This window comes from Lathyrus oleraceus, chromosome 5 (genome assembly GCF_024323335.1).
Source record: "Lathyrus oleraceus cultivar Zhongwan6 chromosome 5, CAAS_Psat_ZW6_1.0, whole genome shotgun sequence".
Taxonomy (NCBI): domain Eukaryota; kingdom Viridiplantae; phylum Streptophyta; class Magnoliopsida; order Fabales; family Fabaceae; genus Lathyrus; species Lathyrus oleraceus.
The window spans coordinates 534,399,566-534,418,130 of NC_066583.1; the positions used below are offsets into that span (position 1 = coordinate 534,399,566).

An 18,565-nucleotide genomic window follows, 5' to 3' on the forward strand; every position below is an offset into this window, starting at 1 on the left:
CTTATTGCTTGCTCAAAAGTCCAAAGGAAATGGGTTTCTATTTGGCATTCTTGTCTTGCGGATTACATCTCATTGGTCAGATCTTTTCAACTCTTAACTTTTATTTTTTTGTCTAGGGTAATCTCTTCATCTCCTCCCACTTCTTCGATTTCAAAATCTCTCCCTCTTTTCAAAACCTTCTTTGCTTGTGTTTCCAACTAAACATGTTTTAATGAGTAGAAACTTTGACCTTATGCAAATGAATTTTCAAACTTTTTCTTAAATCAAACTTATGAATAAACTTAATTATATTGACCCCAATTTCAAAAGACAAAAAGAACTAGCAATCGCATTCAAATCTTTGGCCATTTTGTGCCTTTTCTTTTAAAACTTTTATTAAAATCAATTCACCAACTTCTTTGAAATTTTTACCATGAACTACAGGGTTTTGATCCCTTATTTTTATGTTGGTACGTACGCATAAGACCTAAGGTCTTGTCAAACAAAAATATAATTAATGAATTCTTTTCTTATCCCCTCACTCTATATTTTTATCAAACATTATTTTGACCAAAACACTTGCACACAAAAAAGGGCTCCCTAGGAGTACCTAGGACACTTTGGGTGCTAATACATTCCCTCTGTGTAACCAACCCCCTTATATGTAATCTCTGACATTTTATTAGTTTTGATTTGAAAATTTCTTATCTTTGGGTTTTGTTCGTACTTTCCCCCCTTTTCCTTTGGAAACAATAAAAGCGCGGCGACGACTCTGGTTTTATTGACGTCATAACTCGATGATCATGAATTTACCTCTACACTAACATAATACACTTTGTGCCTTAGCATCAACCTTGTTCATATTGTCTTTAGTGTTCAAAATAAAACAATCACAACCAAATGGTTGAAAATATGAAATGTTGAGTTTTCTGTTCTTCCACAATTCATAAAGAGTCTTACCTAGAATAAGTCTTATAGAGACCGTGTTATGAATGTAACACATTGTATTGACTACCCCTTCCCAGAAGTGCTTACCCATATTAGTCTCATTAATCATGGTTCTTGTCATCTCTTGCTAAGTCCTATTCTTCCTCTCTATAAATCCATTTTATTATGGAGTTCTAGGGCTGGAGAAATCATGGGAAATGCCAAACTTGTCAAAGAGTTTATCAAAATCTTTATTTTCAAATTCTCCACCATGATCACTTTTGAATTTAACAATTCTAAAGTCTATCTCATTTTGCACTTGAGAGCAAAAGGTAGAAAACACATAATGTGACTCATCCTCGTGTCTTAAGAATTTAACTCATGTCCATCTATTGTAGTCATCTACAATGACTAAACCATACTTCTTGCTATTCACAGGAGATGTTTTCATTAGTCCAAAAAGGTCAATGAGCAGAAGTTCCAAATGCCTGGAGGTAGAAATAACATTCTTTCCTTTGAAAGATGTTTTTGAAAATATGCTTTTCTGACATGCTTCACATAGAGCATCTGAAGCAAACTTCAGATTAGGAAGACCTCTGACTAAATTAAGCTTACTTAGATGAGAAATCCTCTTCATGCTAACATGTCCCAATCGTCGATGTCATACCTATTTCTTTTCATTAACAGACATAAGACAGTTTACATTTTGATATTTAAGGTCATAAAGTATGATTTTATAAATGTTATTTTTCCTCTTTCCATTTAAAATAATAGAGCCATCCTTCTTACTAACATCTTTACACGACTTTTGGTTAAAGATTATATCATAACCATTGTTACTTAATTTACTTATGGACAATAAGTTATGCATTAATATTCAACTAATAAAACATTAGAAATAAAAGGGAGAGAATCATTACCAACTATTCTAAAGTCTGTAATATTCCCTTTCTGATCACCTCCTAAACCCACGAAGCCACCTGACTGAAGTTTCAGATCCTGGAACATATGCCTTATTCCTGTCATGTGTCGTGAGCACCCAGAGTCTAGGTACCATGATTGGTGTTTCAACAAAGCTGTTAAGGATGTCTGCAACATATATTATCTTGTTCTTAGGTACACATATTTTTGGTTCCTTTCTTGTTAGTTCTCCCAGAGTTCTTAGAGAACTTGGGTATTGATGCAGAATAATCATTTTGAGTATAAGCGTAAGAGAAATGGGAGTGCAGAGCTTTTAGTTTCGCCTTAGGTTTTGAAATAAGTTTTCCTTTAGGCACATAACCAATTCCTCTTCTCCATTTATGCTAACTCCGTAGATCATTGAATCCATTCTGCTTCTATCTATGTTTCTAGCTAGTAATAACTGAAAAAGATTTGTCATATTTCTTTATGACAATTTTAGAGTCACAGAAGCTTTTGAAAGAATTTTTTCCTCAAGTTTGGAACTTTTACTTTGAAGATAAGAGTTTTCATTTTTCAAAATAAAGTTCTCTTCATTCAGTGGAAAAATATTTCTTAAGCTTACCATGCGCTTCAGATTCAGATACATGGACTTGTTTCAGATCCTTGTATTTGTTTTAAGCTTATCATACTTTTCCAGAATTTCAGAAAGACAAGACTCTAATTTAGAGCGAGATAAGTTAGGAAATACCTCTTCAGAGTCTGACTCAGATTCTGATTGAATCTTTTCATTAGGTGCTTATGTGCTTGCCATCAGCTCCATATTAACTTGCTTTTCCTTAGAGTCATCTTCTAAGGACTCAGAGTCATCCTAGGTTACCATCAGACCTTTCTTCTTTCCTCTAAAGTCTTTATTCTTGGGTATGTCTTTCTTTATCTTGGGACATTCATTCTTGTAGTGACCTGGCTCCTTGCACTCAAAATAAATAACGTTCTTGCCAGCATCTGACTCCTTCAGTCCAATTGTAGACTTAGAGCGACCACATGTCGTTCTTGAGCCTCTGAACTTTCTTTTCCTTTTCTTCCAGAGTTTATTAACACGTCTAGAAAGAAGAGACAATTCATCATCATCTTCTTCTTCTTCAAAATCATCTTCTTCTTCATCTTGAAAGGCTTTAGTCTTTTAAGACTTTCCCATAGATTTTAGAGCCACCGATTTAACTTTTATTTAAGGCTCATCCTCTTCAAGCTTTATCTCATGACTTCTCAAAGAACTCACAAGTTCTTCGAGAGTTGTGCTATTCAGATCCTTAAAAAGTTCCAGTGCAGTTACCATAGGCCTTCATCTCTTGGGTAAGCTTTTGATAGTTTTCTTCATATGATCCGCAATTGAGTAACCTTTATCCAAAACCTCCAGTCCTATAATAAGAATCTGAAACATTGAGAACATGTTCTCAACAGTTTCATTATATTCCATCTTGAAGGCTTCATACTTTTGTATCAAGGCAAGTTCCTTGGTTTCTTTAACTTGAGCGTTTCCTTCATGATTCATTCTCAGAGAGTCAAATATATATTTTATTGTGTCTTTGTTTGTGATATTTTCATACTCAGCGTATGAAATATCATTCAACAGGATGATTTTTTCTTTATGATGATTCTTGTAGTCTTTCTTTTGTTGATTAGTCATCATTCTTCTTTCCACCTTGTTACCACTGCCATCAACATAATGAATGTAGCCATCAACTACCATATCCCATAGATCCACATCATGACCAAGAAAAAACTTTATACTCTATCTTTCCAGTAATCAAATTTTTCTCCATCAAAAACTTGAGATTTTACACTATGGTGATCTTTATCTCTATCAGCAAGTGCAATTGGTGGAGGGATGACAACCACTGTGTTTCATAAATTAGATGTTTATCTAACATATTGAAGTGTTTGATAAGCAGTCAATACTAGAACTAGAGATCTGATGCCAACTGAAGGTGACGAGAAACATTTGAAAAAGGGCGTTTGAATTTGGTTTCTAAAAACAAAAGCTTTTTCTACCCAACACAACTAACAAAAAATAAAGAACAAAAAATAATGAAACAATTATTTTTATCCTAGTTCGTTGTTAACTAAGCTACCTCTAGTCCACTCGCCAAGGTGATTTCTCCTTATCAACAAGGACTTAATCCACTATAATCAATCTTGATTACAACACAAAGACCAACTGTCAATGTCTTCTTGAGTAATACTGACTAAACCCTAGTCACTCAAATCAAACAAATTGAGATACAAGATATGTTTACAAAATGCTTCTAAGAAAAAAGAATACACAAATGAATTACAAGCATATCACACAAAATATATTTTATTAAGTGTATGAACAAAAGTTCTTATGTGTGTTTCTTTTCTCTCAAATATTTCACAAAGTGCATTGTTCATGTATATGATAATCTCTTAAAGTCTAACAGCACTTTCCCATTCTTCCAAGTTTTCTTTATATAGGAAACTAAAAGATCTGTTGGAGGGTAGAGTTAGAATACCAAAATGCAAATGTATCCTTATATAACGGTTTATGAAAATGGGAGAAAAAATGGTACAATAGTACAATCTTTAACCCACAAAATCAGTGTAGTGGAAGAAATATTCGATCTTGTACTGTGTACTATTTTTTTCACGTAAAACCTTTTGATCTTATCTTCAATGTCCAGAGGCTTTTGGTAGATAGATAGATAATGAAGCATGCATAAAAAAGAGTAAGAGTCTGGTTGAGAGAAACTTCAGAAATATGGTCTTCAGAGTCTTGATCTAGTTCATCAGAACCTGATCTTCAGCGTCTGGTGACACAGTTCTGAGTTGTTTGAGCGTAAAGCTTCAGAGCATATCAGCGTCAGAAGCTTCAGAGTACTAAAGCTTTGGATGAGTAGAAATCAGAAGCGTTGAGTACAAAATCCAGAGCTTGATAATCTTGTAAACCATAAATTTTTGAGCCAAAGTGCACTAGGTTTAGAACCTGATGACATAACATGTCATTCACTCAGAGTTAGAACTTGTATCTAGTATCTGCACACTAAGCAAAATGATTAGGGTACAAATTTTTTCTCTAAGAGTCTATGAGTTGTTATCATCAAAACATTAGGCTAGACGAAAAACCAAATCTTAATGATGAAAATGTTCAGGAAATCTGGTCTGTTGTCATGAACCCTCTTATTAACATCACTTATTCACTAATTGCTGTGTCATAAAGTGTGAAATAGACGATGTTGATATTGAGAATTACATAACCAACCTTTCCTTTTGCAAATACATTCTTTCCATCACCAAATATTCTGGAAATCCTTCTAAGGCTTTAGATCTGACTCCTCTGGGAAATTTGTGGTACCAGGTGATCATCACAAACCTTTTTCCAAGGGATCAAAATGATCTCTTCCCATCTATGAATGAAAAATATCTTCCCTATTTCCTTATTTCATGGGTAAGAGTTAATCTACCTCTTACTATCTTTAACTATCTCAAAGAAAAAAACCACGACCTATCGTGAGGGTGAGTTTTCCTTCATTCATTTTGGGAGAGTTCTCTCTAAATTGTTCATTCAAAAATTAGTATTTAAGGAGGTACATATGGCAGACCTAACTGGAGCGCTTGAGACTTCCTGGGGAAATAAGCTTGAAGGGGTTAAGAGCTCGGAGACACCGAAGAAGAGGAAGTGTGATCCTTAGGGAGGATTCTCTAAATCATAGTTCTTTTTTCTTTTTCTTATCATTGTTTCTCTTGGTTAGCTAGTTTCTCTCCAACAATTTTGTATTTTTTTCTCCTTTTTTAATGAATAATTCAGTCTCTCTATCTTTATTGAATCTCTTTGATTGTTTTATGATTCTTTTTGACTAATGCCAAAAGGGGGAGAACTGTTTTGAGTTTAATCATTTTTATTTAGTTAGTAATATCCCAAACATTCTTACTCTAAAGAGTGTGTTAACGTTAACATTTTGAAAATGTCAAGGATAATGACTTTGAAGAATTTAACTTAACAACTCCGCAAAAAAGTTATTTCGCAAAAAAGTTTCATTGAATCAAAATTCTATGCCTTGTACTTAGAGGGAGCTTGCAAACCTCACTCAGTATGTAAGTTGAAGAATTTTGATAGTCTAAAAACTCAGAGGAAGCTTACAAACCTTACCCTGAATTTTAGCATATTAAAAATGTTATTTTGAAAAAGAGTTTCATGAAATCAAAATTCTAAGTTTTGTACTTATAGAGGGAGCTTGCAAACCTCACTCGGTACTAAGCTGAAGAATTTTGATAGTCTAAAAAATCGGAGGAAGCTTATAAACCTTACTCTAAATTTTAGTATATTTATCTGATTTGAGATTATATTGAAACTAACATTATTTTGAATCTTAAACTCAGGGGGAGCTTGCAAACCTCACTATGTAAATTTAAATTGAAGAAATAATTTTAAAAGTATAAAGCTCAAGGGGAGCTTACAAACCTATCTCTGATATTTTATAAATATGATTATCCAAGTAAAAATTATTCATTAAAATACATGAACTTGTCATCGTCAAAAAGGGGGAAATTTTTGGAACATGTTTCGTTCTACAACTATCCTTATGTTTTGATGATGATAAAGTATATAGAACAATTTTGTACTCTAACTATTTTTGTTAAGTGTGAAGATAAAAGCTAACAGATTCTGACTCTGAAGAAGTCAAATCTGAAAACATACTAAGTCTAAAGAAAGCTGAAAGTAGATTCTAAAGTAAAGACGCACTCTGAACAAAAGGAAAAATACAAAAGTGTTTATAGAAAAGTCAAGGTCCAGGATCATCAAAGTCAACACTTCTGCAATGAATTACTCAGAACGGTTTTCACAAAAGAATATGATAGATGGAGCCTCTGAACTCTACTCAAGCTTCATCAAATCATATTAGAAGCCTCTAACTAGTAGTCAGTAAATAAAGGAAATGCTTCTCTGAACAGTCTAAGCATCTGAACAAACTAGTAAATGTTTTTGTATTTCTTGTTCAGAATTACTTTGGACTCTGATACTTTCAAGTCTTATTCTAAATAGGCTTTATAATCTACATCATCTAGGCTCTGGACTCTGAACAAGCTTCACCTCATCTGTTATATGAAACCTTTGATTATGACGAGAAGTATATTCAAAGAAAGTACAATTAAAAAGGGATTTACTTAAAAGGACAAATGTGTCATATCTTCAAGATTGTACTTCGTACTAACGTAGCTTCTCACGTACCATCCTTAACAACTCTCTGCTGCAAGCACCGCTCTAGTGTTTCATATGAAGTGACATTCACACAACATTAAATTCTTAACCTTGAGTTAAGTTCGTGAGTGACTAGTGTTAGTTTGAATACTCAAGATGTCTTCGAGAATTATTCTTTGAGTTGATTTCCTTGAGAGACTAGGGTATAGTCAGAATTTATCAAGAAGATTTTGACGGTTAGTCTTTATGATTGTAATTAGTTTGATTACTGGATTAAGTCATTTTCTAAGGCGAAATCACTCAGGTGGGTGGACTGGATGTAACTTTGTTAACAACGAACCAGGATAAAAATATTTGTATTCATATCTTTATCTTTATCGTTGTTGTTTGATGCATTGGGTGACAATTTTTTTTAATCCACAAACCAAATTCAAATTCCTTTTCATGCATTTCTTTCAACTTCAACTGTGATTCGAGTTAAGGCATTTTAATATTCGAGTCATGTATGGTCTTAAACTGAGTCACACTTTTAGCACCAAATTCCAATTTTTTAAACTTATGATTCAAGTCAAGCTATATATGATTTGAATCATGTTTGTACAAAATTCTTGATTCAAGTCACAAACTTGTGATTCAAGCCATCTTGCGTTGAATTTTGTCAAATACTCAACTTTAAATTATTATAAGTGACTTTAACCTAAGAGAGAATGATGGACCATTACAAGAGAATAAAACCAAGATAAAATAAAATACAGAATAGCGTCAAAACAGATTAAATTGATATTGTTACTAATGGAAAAAATTCATTGCTTTAATTTTGTTTGAAGTGATACTACTCTTATGTATTAAGTACTGTTTTGGCTATGTTTTTTCTTCTTCTCTTTTTTCCAATTTTTTTAACACATCTATAATCTCTTATTCTCTGTATAATATGTGAATGTATATTCTCACCGAGGTTGTATGGTTGCATGGTTTTTTCTTTGTTGTGTTGATGCATTTGGAGTGTTTGTAAGTGGCCTTCTAATTATTTTGTTATTGATTACCTTTTTTCTTCTCTCTTTCAGTTTTTGTCAAATAAGGAAAAGTTCAAAAAATTTATGCAAGAGACGATTCGTTTTCAGGGGATCATATGTCATGTTTATCTTAAAAAATTCCTAGTTGACATTATATAAAAAAGGTGGGGGATAGTTTATAAGTATCAACTCATTTGCATGACACTTTGACAAAGCACTCAAGGTTTTTTAAAGATTATGAGAGATTTATTTTTAAGAGAGAAAGAAATTGATTTTTATATGTGTTAGAGATAAATAATAAAATACGGGTAAAAATAACACTTTGATTCGAGTCAAATGCAAAAGTGATGTTTACAATCAAGTGAGAGAATTATTTGAATCAAAATGAAAAAAAAAAGAATTTTGCTAGTTTGATTAAAGTTATACTACTATAAATAATACATTTCATAATAGAACTTTCACCTCATCCAACAAAAAAAAAACGAGATTTATTATAGGATGCGTCATGTCTTATCTTTTATTTTAAAAAAATATCATATATTCTCTCCGTTGTAAATAACCGGACGTAAAACTAATTTAGGACATCCTTTAAATCCCAACAAATGTAATTTATGTTTTTATGTTTTTTTAAAAAGTGGTGCCTTTTTTTTTTTTATAATTTGTAAACTAAATGATGTATTCCTTCGGTTCTTTAAATAATCGATGAGTTAGATAATCTGATTTTACTATAAAAACACTCGTTCATTAACTTTTTCCATAAACCTACATCATCTATAGTCGTTCCAAACTCGTACACATCATTCTTTGGGATGAATTGCAAGATAAAAAAAATCTAAAAGGTTTGTGTGTTGTATGTTGTTCTTCTAACACCAATCTTGAACAACTTTTTTTTTGCTTTTGCAATCTATCTTACATAATGATGTTTTTTTAGTAGTTATTGTAGTTTCCACCTCTTGCAAGACCATTGTTATATTTTGGATAACCTTCCTATAATGCCAGTCAAAGAAAACACTCCATAATTTATTGTGTTTCTCGGTTGACAACATTGAGAAATTTATTTCTAAACATAATGTATATTTAATACAAGATATTGAAAATGTTATTTTAAATATAGTCATTTGTTTGAATATTACAACACACAAAGAAAGTGGTGAATGCTAAAAAATTGAAAAAGGAAACAATACATGTTACTTTCAATTTTTTTTACCATTCACCATTTTGTTTTGCAAGTAATATATTACCTCGGTTCTTTAATAAAATTGAGAGGAGAGTCCCTATTTTATTTTATTTTTCTAATTAAAAAAGAAATAACCTTTCCATTCGGTTTTATAAAAGAACCGACGGTTATAGTTACTCAGTTAACCTAAAACGAATCTATATCCTACATTCAAATAGTAACAACGCCCAAGATATTATCAACATAACAATCCACAAGAAACCTTCTACATCTAATAAGAACGTGAACACCACCATTATATATCTTGGATGCTATCTTGTGAAACTCAACATTGATAATGAAAACACACTACAACATTTTGACTCTACAACATCGCAACAAAACCGTTGCAAAAACTTATAAATCCGTTGCCTTTCTCTATTAGAACGGTTTTTAGACCGTGTCAAACTAAGGCGTTGCTCTAACCTATTGCAACGGTTATTGTGTCCAATGGCAACACCCCGTACATAACCGTTTTTTTAGTATTCCTTAGAGAACGGCTTCCAATAGCAACAGTTGTACTTCGTTCTCATATTAAAACCGTTGACTTTCTGGTGTTTTGGGGAATGACTGTTTCATTTGATATAACAACGGTTCGTAGTTGTTGTTCATTTGAAACCGTTCTAGTAGATCCATATCTAAATTTCTTCTTCAAAAGCTATTGCAACGATTTTATACTACGACAATACTTTATAACCGTTGTAACAAAGATTTTTTTTTAATGTGAAACCATTTTGTTTTATAAACCTGATACTTATTCATAATTTTTTATACATAGCAATATTCATATACAAATTTTAAAATGATCTTTCAATTTAAAATATATAATCAACAAAACATCTTCAATATACATTTCATATTGTCAATCATTGTTCATAATGAAAATAACATCTTTAACCTATAAAAGTAAACTTAAACATCTACATCTACATCTCCATATCTACGTCTCTTCATCATCGAATGACTGAAAATCTTCATTGATATTATCATTCATGATCTGCAAAATAAAAGTAATAAAATGAAAATAAGATTATTATAAAGCTCTAAAACTATAATGTAAAGCATAAGACAATTCAATCTTAATTACTTGATCATTAGTTGGAGCATGCGTTGATGCAAAAGAACGTAAGACATTGTTAGCATCGGTTGCAGGAGCTGATATCAGAGTTGCGAGAGCCTCTATATTCAACTCTGAGGTGTTTTGATTCAAAATGGTCTTAAGAAGTAGTTGCATTTTTCTTTCCATTTCTTCCTTATCTTGAAGACGTTTCTCCTCAATTTCTTGTATCTTATCATTAAATTGTCTAACCTCATCCGCATGCTCTTTTTTTAGTTTGGCAATTTCTTCATTTCTTTTCAAGAGAGTCGGTGTTGTGGTTCTTCCATGGCAACGCATTCTTCCAGGTTTTTGTTTGCCAAATACACTTTCAAAAGCTTCTGAAGAAGGTTGTCCATGATTTTCAATCAAGTCTTGAAGTTTTATCTAGCATATACATAATATAGTAGTAGTGAATGAAATGCAAAGAACAAGACAAAACAATCAAAATATCACAACTTTAAGAAATAAAAAAGCTTACAAATGCCACTGCTGTGAACAACCAATTATAAATCTTCTTCTACAAAACTTATGACCATTACCATGTAAGTGTATATATTTCATTAATGTTTTCATCCAGTAATCATATATTCTTGTGCATAAACACGAGCTAATGTTTTGTTTTTGTTGATATGATCAGAACATGTGGTAACCATAAATATAAAGCTAAACAAGTTGATAGAAGCAGAAATGGAGGGTATGGACCTGGCCCACAGGCGACTAGTATTAACCTCCAAACCACAAAAACAAAAACAAGAAATCTTCAACTTGATAACATTTATGCTACCACCGCTTTGAGTAGTGTCAGTGATCAAGATGATCACAACATAACTAGCCCTAAAAGGATCGGCAACATAGATTATCATTATGAAATATGAATTGAATGTGCATATATGGTGTCAATTTTGTCAAAAAAAAAATCACCATGATATCAATAAGTTGTAATCATGCAATGATAGAAACTGATGTATTGAATGAATTTACAGAATAACAATACAAGTTTAATGAAAAGTCTTTATATACATGTTATGCACAACAACTCTTAACAATAATAATAACATTTAACAACAGTAACTTACTATTGCATGGTTAGTTTCTTGATCCAACTCCTTTCCTTTTCTACTTTGTCGAGTAGCAATGAAAATTTCAGCCTGCGTTGGAGGTTCTTTATCTTCATTACTCTCACGCTAAACCAAGTAAAACAAGATTATGAGAATATTAATACAATAATATAATTTAATATTCAATGAGAATAATTTAAAAAATAATACCATTTTTTCTCTTATAACAGCAAAGGCTTTATTCCCCACTCGATGTCTCCATTTTAGTTAAGCTATATTTTCGGCATTTTGATGACTGACTTCCTACAATCATTCGTGTTTATTGTGAAGTGTGTATCAAGATGATGGACAATAGTTATATGTACAAGTTCAATCAAGCTTTTATGGATATTCAAAAGTCACATAGTAGTAAGATGTTATGACTAAAGTCCCTAAGAAATGTTATCAGATTCAGTATATAATTCATTTGAAACTTCTGCTAGAACCCAAAAGTGATTTTAATTCAGTATATAATTCAGCATTGTAAAACATAAATATGAATATATCTTACTTGAGTTTTTTTATCTCTCCAATAATCCAATAACTTTCTAAAATCTTCTTCTGGTACCTCTCGTGGACGATTTTTTAGCTGCTCGTGCAAGCTTTTATACTTACTAAAATGATTCATTTTAAGAAAACATTTGTATCGTCTCCAAGCATCATTTATAATAGCAAATACAACCTTCCTTCCTTCCTTTGGAACATTGTATTTTTCCTGCAAAAATATATATTTAGATAGATGTATACATTAAAGTATGCTAACAAACACAAAATCAAATAAAAAAAATTAATTACATTGACATAATCCCACACAGGATTTATATTGTGTTGCTCCCAAAACTTAACCAAAGCAATCCAACTAGTGAAAGTGAGAGGACATAAATCTGAACTTCTTCCTGTTGTCCCTAAAAAACTACTGAGTTCAGACACTGTTTTTTCATCTGGCCTAATTGGCTGTCCTACTTCATTCAAGGCGATCTCCTGTCTATCTTTGAATTCTCGTGCATGAATTTTCCGACATAAAGTCTTTCCTCGTTTTCTTATTCGTCCTGAGGATGAAGCATCTAAGCTATTACCTTCAGCTTTATTTGCACATGTTCCCTCAACTTCCTCACTATCATGGTTGCTACCATTATCCATATATTCTTCCATTTCATTTTCTTCTATATCATAATCGTCAAATTCCTCAACTCCATTTTGTTCTTTATTTTTATCTAGACATTTAGTAAGTGGCATGTATATACACTTTGAAATACTTATTTTCTTCTCAAATGCTTCTTGAGACTTGTTCATCGTATTGTTGAGGCTTTGCAGAATCTGAATGTAAAAGAATAATGAATTTGATATTAACAAATAGTAATTAAAAATCCATTTAATAAAATAATAAATTACTATAAGTGATTTTTAATGAATTTGATATTAACAAATAATAATTAAAAATCCATTTAATAAAATAATAAATTACTATAAGTGGTTTTGTCCCTATTTTTATTATTAGGATTGAATTAGAAATTACTAACTATTACCTCTTTGGTTTGCTCATTGTTGTTCTTTGAGACTTGTGATTCAATCGAACCTTTAATTTGATGATCCACCGTAGACTTCAATTTCTTCGTAGTATTTTTGTTCATAACAAACACTTTTTTTGGCTCAATACTTTCCTTTGTGGCTTCTACTTCAAGTTGTCTCTTATTATTATTCAGAACAGACACTTTTCTCGGCTTGACAACTTCTACTTCTGATTGGCTCCTAGTGTTACTGTTATGTACAGACACTTTTCTTGGTTTGATAGTTTTCTTGGAGGATTCTACATCCAACCGATTCTTATTATTGTTCTGAGCAGAAACCATGCATGGCTTAACCATTTTCTTAGAGACTTATACTTTTGATTGCTTTTGATGGTTTAGCTTTTGAATTTTTTCAACATTGGTGTTTATATGAATGCTTCCTTGATTTGTTGGGCTGTCTTTTAAAGCTTTTTCATTTTCAACCTTGATTTTCATCTTCCGCCTTAAATCTGTACTAGACTTAGCTTGGAAATCAAACACAAAATCATTCTTGTTTGTCATTATCCTGCAACAGAAACAATTAAACAATATGTTTTTCATTATTTTATTATGATTGAAAATTGACTAGACCCAGCTCAATTCTAAGAATTAGTTCAAGAGGGAAAAATTGCTCAAGTCGTACATCTATGAGTAACCTAACATCAAGGCTTCTTTACAACATACGCCTTCTTTACAACAAGTAGTTTGCAAAGCAACTTAGTATATTATATAGCAGTAACAAAAATTAGCAATCAACAAAAATTATATAGCAGTAACAGAAATTAGCAATCAGCAAAAATTATATAGCAGTAACAAAAATTAGCAATCAACAAAAATTAATAAAATCCATTTTATATGCGGATAGTAAATATGAAATAAAAAGCAACTTATTAGGCCTAAATACTATAATTTTTAGAACAAAACTAATTAAATTGATTCACAAACTAAATTAAATTGATTCTAGCACACATTTTTCAGAATTGTTAGAATAAAAAAAACTCAATCTTAATAACATAGTCTGTGTAATTAGTGGTCTCAACTTTGTGCCTAAATACTATAATAATAGGAAAGTGCAAAATAAAATCCACAACATATATATACTGTTTCAAAATGAAATTCACAAAACATAGATAAAAAATTGTCATAAATTTGAATCGTCATCAGATTCTATTAGAACTGACACAGGTACAAAAATATCAACAATGGTTGGTGGAATGTCATTCCTACCAAATTCAACTTCACAAATTTCATCGTTTGAAGCTAGATTCACTGCATGATCTGATATATCACAATCATATAATTGATGGAGATTTGAATCTGATTGTTCATTCATGTTAAAAGAATCCCTCGGAATAGATTTCATAACATAATGTTTATTTGCATCAGAAGGATCTTGAATGTAGAAGCATTGGTGAACTTGATAAGCCAATACAAAAGGATCATCCATGTATAACATCTCTTGTTGAAGTAAACACAAGTCATCCCATATTTTTCCTCTTCAACTTCAAACCAGTCACATCTAAATAACACAAACTTCAACTTACCATAATAGTATATCTCAATTATTTCTGTAATTAATCCATAGTAAGTTATTGACTGTGTTATTGGATTTTCATCTTTGGTACTTGAAAAACTTTCAGTTATTGCCGCCAGTGTCACACCACTATTTTGTGTTTTACGTTTAACATCACGTTGTTTTGTATGAAACCTATATCCATTAATTACATAACCAGAAAAACATCGTGCAATTTCATTTGGTCCTCTGGATAACTTCCTAAGGTTTTCAGATACATCACTTAACAATGCACGCTTCTTAAACCATTCAACAAAATCTAAACCTTGACTCTTTGCTTTGCTCCACCCCTTTCTCTTATTGGGATTTTTATTTTCATGCTCACTACAATTAAAACTACACTGTTAAAGTTATTGTAAAACAATTCTTTTATGCAATTGAAACCTACAAGTATATTCATTTACCGTATAAAATTCTGGACATCTTCATGATTGAATAAGATGTAACGATGGGCTAAACTGCTTGATTTGCAATCCAAAGAAATTGCTTCACCCTTTCTCTTTCCTCCAATAGGATGACCAACATTGAGACAAGAGCTTGAACTTTCACGTTCATGAGGATCACATATATCGCTATTCCTTGTTATTCTAGTGAATCTTGTTTCAACACCACTATGAAAATACCTAGAGCAAAATGTCAAGCATTCTTCAACCAAATAACCCTCAGCAATAGAACCTTCAGGGCGACTTTTATTACGAACATAACCCTTCAATTTTCCTAGATATCTTTCTGGAAAATACATCCACCGAAATTGAACAGGTCCTCCCATTCTCACCTCATTCATTAAATGTATTGGCAAATGAACCATTATATCAAAGAAACTCGGGGGGAAAATTGTCTCGAATTGGCAAAGTGTCTCTACAATCTCAGATTGCAAGATATCTAAATCTGCCACCTCAATCACCTTCTGACACAAACAACGAAAAAATGAACAAAGACGAATTAATGGGTGTGCAACCTGGTTTGGCATTGTACTTCTCACAGCCACTTGAAGCAAGTAATGCAACATGAAATGTGCATCATGGCTCTTGTATCCACTAACTTTCTTTTCAGTAAGTTGAACACACCTTGAAATGTTTGAAGCACAACCATCTGGTATTTTTGCATTTTTCAATACAGAACAAAAAGTAGTTTTCTCCTTTGCAGTCATGGAAAACCATGCTTTTGCAAACACTGACTTTTTTCCTTGATCTACCTCTTTGGGGTGAAGTTTCTTTTTAATACCCATCTCTTTTAAGTCTAAACGTGCATTTTTATGATCTTTTGTCTTTCCTGGGATATCCAATAAAGTCCCAATTATACTATCAAATATGTTTTTCTCTATATGTATCACATCAAGGTTGTGGCGTAAAGTATTATGCTTCCAATATGGTAACTCAAAAAATATTGATTTTTTCTTCCATGGACCATTATTACTTTTCTTTTGCAACCTGCCAAAATCATTGTTGACGTCCTTTAGTTTATTTGAGATTTGTTCCCAAGTTAACAACTTTGGTGGTGGCCTATCTTCTATGCTCCCATTGAAATTCCTAACATTTGACCTATATTTATGATCCTTGGGCAAAAAAACACGATGATCCATATAACACATTTTTTTACTATTATTCAAATATATTGAATTAGTGTTATAATTACAACAAGGACATGCTAGTTTCCCTTTTGTACTCCAGCCACTCAACATAGCATACCCAGGAAAGTCACTAATAGTCCATAAGAGAGATGCTCACATTTGGAAAGTTTGATTTAGTGATGCATCATATGTTTCTACACCCAAATCCCATAACACTTTCAATTCTTCTATCAATGGTTGAAGGTACACATCAATGTTATTCCCAGGTGAACGTGGTCCAGGGATTAATAAAGACAACATAGAATACTCAGCCTTCATGCACCACCAAGGTGGAAAGTTATATGGTATTAATACCACATGCCAAGTACTATGAGACAAATTCATGGTTCTAAATGGATTAAATCCATCACTGGCCAAGCCAAGTCTTATATTACGCGGCTCATCAGCAAATTCAGAATGACATTTATCAAATTCTTTCCATGCTTCTCCGTCTGCAGGATGCCTCAACTTCCCATCTTTCGAATGTTCTTCATCATGCCACCTTAATGAGCTAGCAGTCTTTGAACACATAAACAGTCTTTGAAGTCTTGGAATCAAGGGAAAGTGCCTCAAAACTTTCAAAGGAACTTTATGAGACTTATGACTTTTTTCATGTTTATCATCTCCTTTTATATCTTCATTCCACCGTGGAGCACCACAAACATGGCAAGAAGTATAATTCTCATGATTTTTCCAATATATCATGCAATCATTAGGGCAAGCATCGATCTTCTTATAATCCAACCCTAAGTCCCTTATCATACCTTTGGTTTTGCTGAACGTATCAGGGACGTTCAATGAAGGCATAGCTTCTCTCAACAACTCTAAGAGAGCATTGAATGATATGTTGCTCCAACCATAAAGACATTTCAATAAATAAAGACGAATGATGAACGACAATTTAGAGAAGTTTTTACAACCCGGATACAAATCTTGTTTGGCTTCTTCGACTAGATTATAGATCTTTTTTGCATCTTCATTGAGGCCTACATTTACTTCATTTTCTTCTTGTACAACATCTCTAAATCTTCCATGCAATAGTCCATAAATATCGTCGATTTGATCCTCTTCATGATTCATATAATTATCATTAAGATCACCGGGTTTTAGTTTTTTCTCACCATGTCGAACCCAAACATCATATCCTTTTTGAAATCCAAATGCGATTAAATGATTTCGTACTTCATTCCTTGTAAGCCAATTGGTATTGTAACAATTCGTACAAGGACACAAAATCTCTTTCCCTCGGGGATTTCCTTTGGTGTATGCATAATCTAGAAAAAAATCAAGACCATTCTGATACTCTTTACTCGTAGGGTTTTCCTTTATCCATTCCTTATCCATCAGGCTTATGAGGAGACTATCATATATGTATAAAAAATTATAAGCAAGACAGGGAAGCAAACAATGGATGTGTAATATAAAACAATTGGTGGCCCCTCTTATGAACTGAGTTAGGCTTTTGTGCTGAAAGTGAAAAATCCTACTTTTAGATGGAAAATTTTAATAGTCAGAACATTACATTTGCAACTCTGGTGTATGTGTTGGTGCCTATGCCTTGTTAATCCTTTATAGGTGGGTCTACTCATTTGTGATGGTGGGGGAAAGTATCTATTACCCTATTTGACATGGCCTTTATAAGTAAATATAAACTCATACACATTTTCAAAGATATTTATTAGAAAGTATTAACTTATTCTCATACTCAACACATATTAGAAGATATGAGTATTATACAAGATGCTATTGGTGAAACAGTAATCAAATAAATCATTATAAGAAGAAGCTTCACCTTTCTTTTTTAACTGAATCCTCAAGTGAATTTCTTGTGAATAGTTGGGTCACTTCACCTCTAGATCATAACTTTCTTCGTCGAAGTTGTGATTCCCGATATCCTAACGCCTCCAGCTTCAACTTCAGAAACCAAAAACAAGAAAACTTTTGAGGTTATATCATTGCAAAGTGTTATAGAATATGAATGGTCAAGTAAAGAATATCTAGATACTAGAATTATAACTAATATCTATATATAAAATGAAGCTTTAGTGAAAATTACCTTTAAATCTGAGACAAAATTATAAAATTCTTTCTTTGGCAATTAGTTCCATTTGATATCTTATATCCTAAAATTGTTGCAGGAAATTTCAACCCTAATTTTACCATCACTTTTCATTGTTTTACAAATTCAAATAAAAATCTGACCTTGATGTTTGTTTTTGCAGTACTTATGTAGAAGAAGAGTTGTAATCAATGAACAATCTCGTAAATTTTCATCTTCTAGTAGCAAAGGTATCATTTTTTATCCATAATTTAGTTCAAAAAATTGTTGCGGCTGAAATCATATTATTGAGAAATGAAAACAAAAGAAAAATCTCAAATTAAAGTAT

The 18,565-nt window shown here is 32.1% G+C and overlaps 1 protein-coding gene and 1 pseudogene across 1 annotated transcript; both read right to left on the reverse strand.

The window, feature by feature from the left end:
* Positions 1-10,193: 10,193 nt before the first annotated feature.
* LOC127081886 (uncharacterized) lies at positions 10,194-13,314 on the reverse strand (annotated as a pseudogene).
* Positions 13,315-16,292: 2,978 nt separating this feature from the next.
* Positions 16,293-17,522, reverse strand: LOC127081887 (uncharacterized). Its single transcript, XM_051022114.1, has one exon. It carries the CDS (start codon positions 17,520-17,522, stop codon positions 16,293-16,295), a length of 1,230 nt encoding a protein of 409 aa, XP_050878071.1.
* Between the last annotated feature and the right edge of the window lie 1,043 nt (positions 17,523-18,565).

Coding starts and splice junctions, on each gene's coding strand:
- LOC127081887 (XM_051022114.1), bottom strand. CDS start 17,522: ATGGATAAGGAATGGATAAAGGAAAACCCTACGAGTAAAGAGTATCAG.